At 53.2% G+C, this 14,221-nt stretch overlaps 1 protein-coding gene across 4 annotated transcripts in view; it reads left to right on the top strand.

Annotated features, from left to right (window-relative positions):
- The window catches only part of CFAP92 (cilia and flagella associated protein 92 (putative)), a 36,173-nt gene that overhangs the window by 13,192 nt on the left and 8,760 nt on the right, over positions 1 to 14,221 (top strand). For 3 of the 4 annotated variants that reach the window (XM_054701042.1, XM_037523864.2, XM_037523874.2), the window contains 6 exons: positions 1,091 to 1,275; positions 3,216 to 4,120; positions 5,675 to 5,878; positions 7,734 to 8,028; positions 13,360 to 13,524; positions 13,953 to 14,162. In XM_054701042.1, coding sequence (XP_054557017.1) covers positions 1,091 to 1,275; positions 3,216 to 4,120; positions 5,675 to 5,878; positions 7,734 to 8,028; positions 13,360 to 13,524; positions 13,953 to 14,162 — 1,964 coding nt within the window. The remainder of the gene's footprint in view (positions 1 to 1,090; positions 1,276 to 3,215; positions 4,121 to 5,674; positions 5,879 to 7,733; positions 8,029 to 13,359; positions 13,525 to 13,952; positions 14,163 to 14,221) is intronic. The other variant, XM_054701027.1, reaches the window with a different exon arrangement.

Genomic DNA, 14,221 nt, shown 5'->3' with positions numbered 1-14,221 from the left:
CACCTGTGGCTACTGAGCATTTGAAATCCAACTCATGTGGTGAAGGAACTGCGCTTTCAGTTTCCTTAATTTTAATTAACTTGAAGTAGCCACTTGTGGCCAGTAACTACTGGACCAGACTATTGAAGGGTGGTGGCTCCAGAATCAACTGGGCTGGCAGTTACACCCCAGACTTGTCAGGCTGTTTGGGGCAGCACCCGAGCACCAGCAGTCCTCATTGCAACCTCTAGGAATGACATTACAGAAGGATGGAGACTAAGTCACAAAAATTAAATTCCCTTAGAGAACCCGCGGGACCTCAGGTTGGGAAAGCGGTGAGGCATGTGGCCTGTCCAGGCAGTGGTGAAGTTAAGGTAACCCCATGGTCTCTCAGGTGCTGCAGAGACCTTCTCTGTTGTTCATCTATTTAAAATGATCCTTTATTTACTTCTTTAATTGAGGTGTCACTGGTAACAGGACTGTTTGAGACTTTTCATGCTAGATGCCAGGATAACGGAAACCCTTTGAATCAGTTTGTTGGCCCTAACAACATACATGGGATGTGGACGTGGAGCTAAGTGATGCTTGAGTTTCTTTACTTAGTAAACACAAAATGTTCTTGATTTTTTTAAAAACTGGGTTCCCTACTAGGGGAAATCTCACTTGACACACTGATAAAAAAGACTTGGTTAAGAGTCACTTCCATGTAGCTGTGCAGTGTCTGTATCATCACACCAGTGAGAACCTGCATCTGAGGGTCTAGCGGGGCCCTTGACATGAGACCCCACAAATAGTCAGCGCTCAGTTGCTCTGCACACGTCTCTTCTGTGCCAGACCCCATGACTGCACAGTCACCCCTGCCCAGGGGCACTCAGTCTAGGGGAGACCCTTGCACATAGCATTGCACCACGAGGCGACGGGCTCACCTGGACAGCTGGGGCCCCAAGGGGGACTAGCTGCGGCCTGTGGGCGTCCCGGTTACCGTGATTACAGTTGATGTGTCTTCTCTTAGCTGTAATTTTATCTTGGGCTCGTGTGTTCCCTGAGCCCTCGGCGCTTGTCTGGGCAGTGTCGCGAGGAGCAGGCTAATTCTGTGTCTCCCCCTCCCCAGGATGGCAGACCGTCGTGAGTCATGGCAGTCTGAGTTCTGCCAACATTTTAGATTGTTTTTTGACTTTAAAAACCGAAGTTCCCATCATGACTGAGGAGCAAAAGCAGGACTTAAACCCTCTGACCATAAAGATCCGCAGCATTTCCTGCCTCCCGCCCCAGCCGCTGCCCGGCCAGGAGCTAGAGGTAAGAACCAGCCAGAGGAACTGGTTTGAAGGGTGTCTTTCCCCAGCAGCTCACAGCAAGACCTGGGGGAGTTCGGCTCCTGGCGCTGGGCACCCCTGGGTGTGAGTCTCTCCCTGCGGGACAGCAGCTCTTCAGTGGAGGCTGTAACCCTCCCTCGGCGGAGCACAAGGCGCCCCTGTTAGTGTGGGGTCCCTCTGGTGCCACTGTCTGAGCCGCCTGCTCCGTACCTTTCAGGTCCTTCATAGGTTGTTTGTTAATAAAACCCAGGGCTTTAAAACTCTGCTTTTTGCAGGAGAAGTAGCAAGGAGTATGTCTGTTTTATCTTGGTCCAGAACAGGACATCTGTGGACATGTCTGTGTCCATCGAGCGGGGCTCAGTGTGCCCCTTCCAGCCTCAAACTCTCAGTGCTATGAAGTTGCCTTGAATTATTTTACTGTTTCCCTTTTCTTCTCTGGCTTAGAAGTTGAATATTCGGGTCTGTTCCACTCATTGCTTTTGTTCCTTTTCTTCCTTGATTGTTCTTTTCTGTTACGCATGTGTGCGGAAAGGTTAACATGTAGACCCGAGGGGACCAACTTTATTCTTCCTTTTTCAAATATGGAATCTTACATTTCCATATAAATTGTAAGATTAAACAATTTTTTTTTTATGTGTACGAGAAATGGAGTGCCAGAGGTGCAGGGGGTGAGAGGACTCACCAGAGCGGGGGACCAGGCAGACTGACTGAAACACACTGCTGAGGGGAGCAGCGGGCGAGACGGGAGAGGTCTGCTGCGCCATGTGGGTAGCTCCCTGGTGGAGGATCGAACCCAGGCCACAGTGGCTGGCGATAGCTTGATGGTGCTGAGACTCTAACCCCTGGGCCACCAGGGAGGCCCCGCCATATAAATTTAAAATCAGTTTGTATGTCCTCTACTATAATTTTGTCCAGAGAGCAAACTCGCAGGTTCTGCAGGCCATGGCGAGGACATGGCAGTGGGGTTCTACCCCAAGGACTAGCACCCGCTTCTCCTTGCTCCAGCCGGTCCCCGGACACACAGGATTCCTCAGCCATCTGCAGGGTTTGTGGAGGGCAGATCTGGTTGGGTCTCAGCTTCCATCGCACGCCTGAGATAGGGCTTCCTGGCTGGCGAAGCCTGTTGCCACGTCCCCGCACTCGTGTCGTCCGCTCTTCTCCTGGGCCCTGGATGTTGGTGTCTTTTTAAAAACTCCCCTTAGGTGTTGGTGGGTCTGGGGCAGCGTGGAGGTAGGGGAATGTTTCGTCTTCCGCTGAAAAGAGCAGCCCAGACGTCCAGCTCGTGCCCCCGCCCGGGAGGGCATCCTCTCCAGTTTGCCTGTGTGTTTCCCTGTCCCTTAGATGGCGTCCCCCCATCTCTCCCGCCGGGTAGCCTGAGTTTGGGGGTCAACGCCCGCCGCTTTAGTTTTGTTTCGCTTTTGTCAGTTCATCTGCTTTGTTTCCTTACGTTACTTGTCTGCGGGGAATCATCCAGTATTTGTCCTCATCTTTCTGGCCAACTTCACTTCATATAACAATTGCCTCAAGTTCCTTCCATCTTTCTACAAATGTCAGCTTTTCACCTTTCAGCTGAGTCGTATTCCACTGTGCGCGCGCCGCGTCGTCTTACCCAGGCATCACCCGGGCCTAGCCCCGGACTAGCCACTAGACGTCCAGACGGCAGGCTGCGTGGCCCGGCTTCACGGCGCTGCGTCGGGGAGGAAGGGACGGTGCCTCGCGCTTACGGAGCCCTTTTCTTGAGCCAGCTGGCTGCTGCTGCCTCCATGCATGCTGCTTGGTTGGCAGTGACCTTGCGGAGCAGGCGTACTCATGGGCATTTTGTGGGCGAGGCAGCCAGTTGCAGGGGCCATGGGCAAGGAGGGCAGCTGGGAGGCTCCCTTCAGAGGGAAGGCCGCCTGGTGACTGCTGCCGGCTCTCTCGTAGAGGCTGTGTGCTCCTGTGTACTGCAGGTACCAGTTCCACAACATGCCGGTTCACAGGACTGAGGGGCAGTGCCATGGAACTCACGTCTACTTCCAGGATGTCAACGTCATCTTCCTGGGGGCAATGCATCCCAGAGACCTGAGGGAGTACCTGGAGGGCCCCCCCATGGTGGTGGAAGTTCACGACCGGGACCGCAAGTTAGAGGAACGTCCTCAGAAGCCCATTCTATTTGGGGAGGACCCCTTTGATACACACCTCAGTCTTCATACCCTAGTCGCCCCGAAAGAGATAGAGAACAACCCCTTTGAGTCCCAGAGCAAAATACAGGACCCTTATGGGGTGGCCCAGGTCAGTTTTGCTGACCTCCTCCTTGGCCACAAGTACTTGAACTTGGTTGTCCCCATCCACAACTGCGAGCCCAACCCCATAAACCTCGGCCGGGACAGCAGGAGCAGGAAGGCTGTGGGGTTTCGGGCATCCCCCAGTGGCCTCCAGCACACACCAATGCCCATGGGCAACTACCTGGAGGCTGACTCCCAGCTGAAGCTGCGGGTGGACATCGCTGTGCCGCTGCGGGCCTGGGGGGCAGCGCCCGAGCCAGAACTCAGGGGCACCGAGTTCGGCCGCATCATTTTCGTGTTTAACTCCAGGAAGCCCTTCCTCCTGCGTAGCCTGCTGCAGGACGTGACGGTGATCAATGCCAAGGCCCTCGAGCTGGACATGTACCCCCTCAGGAACATCCAGCAGATCCTGTCAGCCTTCAGGATACGGGTGAAGGTCCAGGAAAGGCCTGACCTGGACGTGCTCACTGGCTTCCACCTGCTGGATGGGAAGACCCACCTCCTCATCCTGGAAGGCCTGGCCGAGCAAGGCTTGAAGCGGCTGTGGGAGAGTCACCAGAGGCGGTAGGCAGTCAGAGCTGTGCTTCGGTGACGGCGGTGGCGTGGGTACCGAGGGAGTAGAGGGGCTTTCGGAGCGAGGCCTGGGTTGTGTCCTCAGTGAGAGGGACGTGTTGATCCCGTTCTTCTTGGGCTTGATCCCAAGGCACTGTGTAGCGCTCAGTAATGGGGCCTGGTAACAGAAAGGCTTGCTTGCCTTTGGTTGAAGGCACGACTTCAGGGGTTTCTAGAGGACAGGGTGGTTCAGGAAAATGGGTCCTGCCTTCAGACTTCTGAGGGGCCTGCTTGGCTCAGAGGGTGCAGAATGTTCAGTGTGGCCCAAGGATGGCCGCCACCAGGAAGGAGGTTTCATCTCAGTCCTAGGAAGACACATCTGATTGTTTTGAGACTGCAGGGGCTGCCGAGGCTGCAGGCGGTTCCCCTTCCCTGTACCTGATGGCCACTCAGTGGGGACATTGCAAAGGCAGCTCCTGCGCTGACATAGCCTAATCTCTTTCCAGTCTGGATGTCTTTATTTCCGTGGTGTGCTAGCTCGGGCCAGCAGCACTGTTCTGCAGGACAGTGTAACCTTGCTTGGCTTCTGGTCTTTGGCAGAGGCATTCAGACCTTCCCCATTACGATATCATGTCAGGTGGAGGGATTTTTGGTAGAGATTTGAGGAAATTCCACTCTATTCCTAATTTTCTGGCCCACATAATTCACAAAAAATCAATTCCAGGTAGATTAAAGACCTGCTTGAAATAGAAACGCACATTAAGTTGCAAAAATAATGTAAAGGGTCCCCCCAGTGTCACGTCTGACACAACTAGAGCGCCTTATTGATGGATGGATGCAGTAAAATGAACTAGGCCACGGTTAAGGGTTTTCCTCTGTTTGCACCCTGAAAATCTATTTTTGAAAAGTAAAATTAGAAAGCCTTTGCCTGATAATATAGAACATGTTCACGACCTTAGAATAAGACTTCCTGAACAAGGCAGAAGGAGAAGGAATAAAGGCAAAGAACGATAGATTGGCTCCACTGAAATGAATAACTTCTGTTCATCCAAAGACACCATAAAAATTACAAAAGGCTTAAATTGAGAAGAGATAAAAAAAATGTTACAACGAATGAAACCAGGATCCTGAATATAGAGAAAGATCTTGTCAGTCAATAAGCAAACGATAAAAACATCCCAGCTGAAGAGCTGAACTGGCACCTCACACCCGGGGAGCGCCCCCTCCCCCCCGACACACCCCAGCAGGACGTGTGCAGATGAGGGCACAATGTGCACACACAGGGAAGGCGATGCCAGGCCAGCGGTGCCAGGGTGCAGTGTGAGGGCCAGGGCAGGAGATGCAGGGGTGGCCAGGGCTGGGGGGCCTGGGACACCCACGAGACCAGGCTGGCTTCAGGCTTTCACTGCCAACCAGGCTTTGAATACCCGCCTGCCAGCGGGCATTTACTAGGAAGGTGCTCCTTGCCTGTGTGGTTTTAAGTAAGGAGGGAAAGTTCCTGAGCCAGACAGCATCCCCCAAACCCAAGCCTGCGGCCCACTGAGCACGCGCCCGGCCACCTTGCAGGGTCACCAAACTGGAGCACGAAAAGTACGGGAAGCACAAGGTGCTGTACAACTCCCGGCTGCTGTTCCGCCAGCGCCTCTACGCCGACCTGGAGACGCTGCTGTACCATGTGCACCTCTTCAAGCCGCTGTCGCTGCTCATGAGGCAGCCGGTGCTGTACGTGCGCAACGCCGTGTCTCGCCAGGCCTTCCAGGCCCTGACCAGGTGGGCCGGCCCCTCTGTGGAGGCGGCGCTGGGAGGAGAGACAGTTTATCTGGGACTTTGGAATTGCAAGCTGACGGGGGTGAGGTGGGGGCTCTGAGTCTGAATAAGACCGAACTGTGCTCCCCAAATGGTCCCGGGGGTCCCCAGGTTTCAGGGACGGCTTCAGCTGGACCACCACGGTGGGCAGCGAGTGACGCAGGATGCGCGTCTGGGCTGGTCCACCCCAGACAGCAGGGAACTGGCGGCTGTGCAGTCTGGAGACGCAAGCACCTGGCTGCTTGGCCTCCCACCCTCCTCCTCAGGTTCCCTTGACATGAGTGACTCCATCTGCCACCCATTCTCCACTGTTCCTCTGGCCACTGCCCTGGGCAGCACAGGTGCCCTGGGTGGTGCGGTTTTTATTACTCCCCCTGCTGAAGACCCCCGGCCAGGCCCAGGGTCCGGTTCCCAGGGCCCACCCACCCTCACTTGCTCTCCCAAGAGAGCTTTAGAAATGCCCTGGCAAAGGCAGGACAGTCAGCCCAACACACGTCGCCTGACTGCTGTTCTGGGGGCTATCCTGGACTAGCCTGAGGAGCCCCCAGGTAAAGCACCCATTTCCCAGTGAGCAAGGGAGAAAGCTGAGGGCCGGAACCCCAGATCTGCCGGCCGCAGCAGCTTTCCCTCCCAGCCCCGTGTTCGCTGTCCATCTGCCGGCTTCCTAAATCGTTTCCTCCCTGCCTCGTCCTCGTTCTCCCCACGTCTAGGTACCTCACCCTCGCACTCCTTTGCACGTTTCTTGTGCCCTCAGGACCCCAGACCCTCAGCAACAGGCCCTGCACCCTGGGAAGCCGTGTGCCCCCTTGGTGGTGCTCACTGAGCCTTCCCCTGCATGGACCTGCAGAGGCTGCGTGGCCTGTGTCAGGCCGAGCGGGGCAGTGAAGGAGAGTGACCTGTTCCTCTGGGGTCAGGCTAGGCCGTGCCCCAGGCCACCAGCACTCGTGCAGCAGCGGGCAGTCCACTCGCCCTGCTCTGGGCGCAGGTGCAGGCTGCCTCTCTTTAGAGCCAGCAGCAGGTCTGGCCCGGCTGGCCCCCAGCTGGAGCACCGAGTGTTACTGCAGGAGAGCAGGATGGAGGGGACGCCTTTGGGCTAGGATGCCTTCCCTTCTAGCCCCCCCACCCCCAGCCCTGCCCCCTGGCTGGGCAGGAGAGCCAGGCAGCAGGGCTGCGAGTCAGGAAGGGGCACAGAGGGCGGCAGCAAGCTCACGTTAGGGGGCGATGTTTGGGGATCTGGAGCCTCACTGGTCAGTCAGGGCAGCTGGGCCCGTCCTGCCCGGTGAGTGATTGTATTAGAATGTCAGGATATTCTAACAGAACCCCCAGGTGGGGTTTCTGCCAAGGAAAGGGGAGGTGCCTGCTCTTCATCCGGTGCTCACTGCTCCTGGGAAGCTGCATTCCTATCGTGAAGGACGGTGGGGGCGGAGGCCGGGCCCACCCGCTCAAGCAGCAAGCAGTCCCCATGCGCAGCCCCGTGTGGCAGCGTGAATCCAGTGCCCACCAGGGACAGTGGGGTGGGGGCGAGTGCTTGGTCCCACGCGTGGCTGAGATGGGGCTCTGTGTGGTGGCCTCCCCCACGGCCGGGATGGCTTGTGGGGCAGGGAACGAGCACACGGGCCTGTGTGCACGGCGGGAAGCCTTCCACCCCGGGGCCAGTGGGGCGAGGGCACGCGGCCTGTCCCCAAGGGCTCATCAGACTGGGATCTAAGCCCCTCATTTCCTCGCTCCGTGAGCAAGGCCAGCTGATCAGCCTGTTTCATCATGAAGGGGCCCGTCTCGCTGGTGAGCCAGGCTGAGTGGGGTCTGCTCTGCGTTGCAGGCTCTACTGCATCTGCCACCACAGCGCCAGGCTCAGGGAGGTGGTCACCAGAGACCTGCTGCCGACCTCCACCATGATCAAGGTCTTGAACCAGGAGTTTGGGCTGCCCATCTCGCCCACAGAACTGACGGAACGAAGACCCACTCTCTCCCCACAACCCGCCCCTGTTCTGGAGCCTTCCCAAGGTCACCTTTCCTACCTCTCTCACGATATCTCAACCCACAAGAAAAGGTACCTGCAGTGGAGGAGAACCATGATGCTAAAGAACAAAGAAGACAGTCGCAGCCTCATCCAGGTGGGTCCTTCCCCCTGCCCCAGTCGGGCTTCAGCTCACCCTCCTGGGCTGCCCGGTTGCCTGCTGGGAGATACAAGAGGGTGAATTCCTGAGCGGGCGTGCTCTTAGGTGCAGACGCGGGACCTTGCGTCTGGCTTCCTTCCCTGAGCGTGACGCTTGTCAGGTTTGTCATGTTGCCAAATCCATCCGTCTCTGCTCCTTTTTATTGCCGTATGCAGTTCCAGCGACGGTACAGTTCGTGTCCTTTCAGGGCTGAGGCGTGGAGAACACTGCTGCTGGCAGCGTTTGCTTTAGAGATCATGGAGTGAAAATGTGTTTACACTCCTCGAGGGGTAGAAACCCGGAAGGACTGGGCGTCATATGGTAACGCACATTTGACAGCCGGAGAAACTGTCAGGCAGTTTTGCAGCGGGGCTGGCCCGTTTCACACCAGCAACCATGCACGAGGGCGCATTTCTCCGCGTGCTGAGCCTCGTCTGTCAGCCTTGCTGCTGGCCGTGCTGTTCCAGTGGGTGTGCGGCGGTGTCTCGCGGCTCTAATTTGTATTTTGCAGTCACTGAGGCTGCTGGACATCTTTGATGCGCGTATTGACTCTGCATACTCCTGTGGCGACTCTTCACATCTTGTTTCTCCTTAAAATCGGGTCATTTGCTTTCTGTTTAGTTCTTTGCAGCGCCGCCTTCTAGGAGATGGGTAGCTTTAGTTTGTCTACATTGTTGACATTTGCATCGTTTACCTTTAGAACCATCTGAAGCAGCTGTTCGTGTGCACGGCACACAGCGGGGGTGTAGCGGAGCCCTTCAGCGTGGAGCCAGCCAGTTGCTGTGGCCCCGTTGGCCAGGAACACTGGCTGTTCGCATGAAGGGCCTGGCGCCGTTGTTGAGACCCGCTGACCGCCAGGCACGAGTCCATCTGGGCCCCGGTACATGCTGCCCTCTCCCCGGCCCACTCTGTCTCGACCGCTGTAGCTTCGTAGTGCTTTGAAACCGGCTTATGTAAATTCTTTCCGTTCTTTTAAAACAGTTAGACTCTTTTGGGTCCTTTGCATTTCCTTGTGTGTTTTAGAACCAACCTGCAAAAGCCCGTGGGGATTTTCAGAAGCATTACATAGAATGTGCAGATCGATTCGGGGAGGAATCGCCATCCTTCCGGTTTTGAAGCTGTTCGTTCATAAACACGGGACGTCTCTGCTTTTATTTAGGTCCTTAGATTCCTTCAGTGACGTCTATAGTTGTCAGTGTGCAAGTCTTACACGCTCAGATGTGTGTGGTTTGTTGCCAGAACAGAGAAATACATTTTTTTTATATTAATCTTGACTCCTGCAACCTTTTGAAATTAACTGTGTCATCTGTGGAGAAAGTCATTTGCTTTCCAACCCAGACAACCCTCCTTTTCCTTCCAGTTTCCTGCCTGCTACAGGCCAGGGGCTTACCCGTCCGAAATTTCTTTCCTCGCAGTTCTGGAGGCTGGGAAGTGCAAGACTGAGGTGCCAGCAAAAGAAGTTTTGTGCTGAGACCTCCTCTCTCAGCTCGCAGGAGGCGGCCGTGCCCGGGGTGCCGGCGGGACCTGTGTGTACAGGTGTGGAGGGCGCGGGCAGCCAGCCACCTGCTGCCTCTTCCCACAGGACGTTGATCCCATTGGGCCAGGGCTCCCACACTTGGGGCCTCATTTAACCTGAAATACTTGCTTACTCCACATACTGCCACACTGAGGTTTAGGGATTCAACATAGCAATTTGGGGTGCTGGGGGGAGAGAGAGATTCAAACATTCCATCCATACCCTCTCCTCCCAGCCCTCCCGCATCCCTCCGCTCTGCATTGCCTGAACTAGTAATGACAGCGACCAGCAGGGGCAGCAGCGAGAGGGCCGCTGGCCTCGCCCCTCACTCAGGTCTTCACGTGGGCTGTTCAGGCAGGCGGCAGCTGCGGGCTGGGGGAGCTGTCCTAGGTTGAGGAAGTCCCCGCAGGTTGTAGTTTGTGGGTTTTTAATGTGAACATTGACTTTCGTCAGTTGCTTTCTTCTGCATCTATTGGGGTGGCTTGTGGCCTTTCCTGATAGCCTGAACCCCATTCATCGGTGCTTGGATATTAAAACCACCTTGCATTCCTGGCAGGAACCCCACTTGGTCGTGGTGTGTGATCTTTATGTTGCTGCATTTCATTCGCTAATATTTCGTATTTTCCTTGAGACGTCCTTGTCTTCCTTTGAACCGGGGTCCTGCAGGCCCTGCAGAATGCGTGGGGACGGGCTGTTTTTCTTTCCATTTTCTGGCAATTTGTGAAAGGTTGGTGTTAATGTTTTCAGTGAGGCCATCTCAGCCTAAGCTGTACTTGATGGAAACATTCTAACTAATTATTAGCTCTCTCTGCTTATGATTCTATTCAGGTATATTTCTGCTTAAAGCAGGTTTAGTCATTTTTGTTGTTCTGTAACTATTGTTCTGTGTTCATTTCATCTAAGGTACCCAGTTTGCTGACCTATATTCAGTGTTCTCCTATCACCCCTTTAATTTCTGTAAAGCCAGCTGAGTATCTTCTTTCATTCCTGATTTAATACTAACTTTTGCATTTTTTTCTTGGATTTATATAGTTAAAGGTTTGTCCGTCTTGGTGGCCTCTTAAAAAAGCAGTTTGAGAGTTCATTGATTTTGTTTCATTATCTTCTATTTCATTTACTTGTATCCTAAATTGTATTATAATTTTCCTCTTTCTGCCTACTTGGGATTGAAATTGTACTTGTAGCTTTTTAAGGAGGAAAGTTAGCTTTTTTGCTCTGAGATCTTTTTTCACGTATGCATTGACAGCTACAGATTTTCTCTAGGCACTGATTTAGCTGTACCCCACAAATTTGGCTTGTTGTGTTTTCATTTTCACCACCGTCAAGTCTTTTATAATTTCCGTTGTGGTTTTCAGAAGTGTGCTAACATCTAAGTATTTGGAGATTTTGCAAATGTCGTTAATTTTGTTCGTTGCAACTAGAGAACACACTTTGTATGATTCTACCCTATGCCATTTGTTATGACTTGTTTTATGATCTGCCATATGTTCCATCCCAAGGCTTGAGAGAAATATGTATTCTTCAGACCCCCCCGCCCCCACCAGGCGTTCAGATAAATGACAAGTCAGGTTGGCTAATAGTCTAGTTCGAGTCTTCTGTATCATTGCTAGTTTTCATTCCAGTTCTGTCGTCACTGAGAGTGAGGTGTGGGGGGTCTTTATTAACTGATTGTCAATTTTCACTTTCAAATCTGCCAGTTTTTGCTAATTATACGTGGTTACATGTTTATAATCATCTTTTCCTGATAAACTGACCCTCTAAATTGTTATGAAATATCTTTTTTTTTTTAAAGATTTAATTATTTATACAACTGGGTACAGTCAGAAGCGCGGGAGGGTGAGAGAATTCACCAGAGCCAGAGCAGGGAGCAGAGCAGGCAGAAGGACCGAAGGACACTGCTGAGGGGAGCAGCGGGTGGCAGGAGAGGTCTGTGCGCCATGCGGGACCCTCCTCCGGTGGCCGGGGAGCAGCCGGGGATCAAACCGGCGCCGCAGAGGCTGCGGGCAGCTTCGCAACCCAGCGCTCAACCGCTGCGCCACCGGGGAGGCCCAAGAAGTTATTTCTTAATGGTTTCTTCTATAGTATGCATTTTTGATTTGCACATTCTAAATCAAGTTGTTATTAACTGAAATTTTAGGGTAAAATGTAATAAATGGTCTATAACAATTCCACTTCCTCCCTTTTGCTGTAACACATTATATTGCATCTATATAACATAAATACAATGCTGTTTTATGTGTCTTTTAAATTAAAAGCTGAGAAGGAAAATATCATCTCATATTTATCCACATATTTTTCCATTAATATTTTTGTAGCTACGTATTACCATCTGGTGTCATTTCTCTTCATCCTTGACAGCCTCCTTCAGTCTGTCTGAGAAGCAGATCATCGCCAACAAGTCCTATCTATCAGAATATCCTCATTCCACCTTCACTTTGGAGAGACTGTTTTTTTTAAGATTTATTTTTATTTATTTATACAAGCACTGGGTACAGTCAGAAGCGCGGGAGGGTGAGAGAATTCGCCAGAGCGGGGAGCAGAGCAGGCAGAGGGACCGAAGTACACTGCTGAGGGGGGCAGCGGGTGGCAGGAGAGGTCTGCGCGCCATGTGGGATCCTCCTCCGGTGGCCGGGGAGCAGCCGGGGATCGAGCCGGCGCCGCAGAGGCTGCGGGCAGCTTTGCAACCCAGCGCCCAACCGCTGCGCCACCGGGGAGGCCCCCCTGGAGAGACCGTTTTTTGCTAGATGTGCACTTCTTGGCACAGCACGGTGATTTCTCTCAGCACCTTAGAAGAGTCGTTACATCGTGTTCTGGTGGCGGTTGCTCCTGATGAGTCTGTTAGCCACTAATCATGCCGTTTCCTTGTTGTTGCGTAGCGGTTTTTGTTCTTGCCGTTTCCAACATTTTCTTTCTTTTCGCTGTAGGGCTCCTGTCCAGGCGCGGATTGCTCTGAGTGTGCGCCACTCGAGGGTCACCGAGCAGCCTAGATGGGGCCGATCATGTTCCTTTGTCTGCTTCCGCCTGGGCGGTGGCTCCTCAATGTGTGTGTGTTGGTCCCTTGATGTCTGCAGGCCGTGAGGCGCTGTTTAATTGTTGTTACTGTTCCTGAGATCAGGGTGATCTCTGTTAACCTATCTTTAAATCCAGAATCTCTGTCAAATCGAATCTCTGTCCTTCTAATGAACTTAATTTCATTTACTTGACAACACCAGCATTCTCACTTAGCCCTCCTCTGAAAGTTTTTTTTTTTTACTCAGTTTGTCTTTTCCAGATTTGTATACCACTTAAAACTTCAATTCCCTTTAGGTTTTATTTTTTAAATAATAGCTGCTTTTGAGTATTTATATGTTATTTCTTTGCATGTCTCCTAATTTTGGTCAAAAAGTGGACATCTGAAATACACCATAGAAACTCTGGATTCTGTTCTGCTGGTGGGGGGGGTCTGGTGTGCGTGTTTTAGTAAGCTGCCTGCACTGAATCCGGACTCTTGTCTCCCTGGAGGTAGGCAACTGCTGATAGCCTCGCTTTTGTTTCCTTTTCTGTTTTGATTTTAAAGCCTGGCTTCCCTGGGGTCGCCCCTGTGTGCACATCACTTAGTGATCAACAAATGATGTTGAGCTCAAAACACCTGTGCTTTAACCTGGATATTTCCAAGTACTTCATCTCCTGACTCATCTTTTCTGTTGCACGTCCAGTCTGCTATTAAACCCATGTAGTTAATCGTAATTTTAATGATGATTTGTGAGTGATGACTGTGGTGTCCCTTCCTTCAGCAAAACATCGCAGGTGCCTACCAGGCCAGCAGGAAGCCTACAAAGCCTGTGGTAAAGGTGATCAGAATCTCGGCCCCTGCCAAAGACGCTGTCTATAACTACAGCATTCAGACCCTGAATTCCACGGAGCTCGCCAAGAAGGAGTTGTATCAAGAGATGGCCAAGGTGAGCCAGAGAGCACACGGCGTATGTTGCTCTCCCAAGGATGCCAGCTGGCAAGTCCCATGAGCCCCCTCCTCTCCGGCCCAGTGATCAGGTGCCAGGACAATGGAGTGTCCCCACAGTGAGTGTGACTCCTCCTTCCAGGAGGAAGAGCCGGAGCAGCTCATCAACTATGGCTGCAAACCACTGCAGGCTCCTCGTGCCTAGGGAACCTTTTGTTGCTGCTCATAACAGGCAGCCGTCACCCAGAAGGGCGGGCCAGGCTCCCTAACGTTAGGAAAGGGCCGCTCCTGGCAGAGGGCTGGCACGTGACCCTCAGCTGCTGTGCAGCTTGGTTCACTTGGGCCACTGACACTGTCCCCAGAGCGTCAGTCAGTCCTGTCCCGGCCTGCTGCCAGCACTACCCTCTTCCTGCTTGTCCCTCATTCTAGGAGCCAAGGAAGAGATTCACATACTCACAGAAGTACCTCTCAGCCATGGTGGAGCCTTGGGACCCAGAGGAAGAGGAAAAGAAAGCAAAGAAGAAATCTCGCCAGGCGTGGCTCACCCCTAACGGGTTCCAAGTGACTGGTCTTCAGAGCGCTGGAAGTGACCCTCACCTCAGGCTGCTGACCCCCGGCTTCCTCACAGAGCAGAGTGAGGTGAGAGGGGTGGAGTGGGCCTAGGGCAGGGCGTCCACACAGGGGCGCTCTCCTAACTC

Source organism: Talpa occidentalis, unplaced genomic scaffold (assembly GCF_014898055.3).
Source record: "Talpa occidentalis isolate TD23 unplaced genomic scaffold, MPIMG_talOcc4v2.1 talOcc4.10, whole genome shotgun sequence".
In the NCBI taxonomy this organism is placed as follows: Eukaryota; Metazoa; Chordata; class Mammalia; order Eulipotyphla; family Talpidae; genus Talpa; species Talpa occidentalis.
This window is presented reverse-complemented; position numbering and strand designations above follow the sequence as displayed.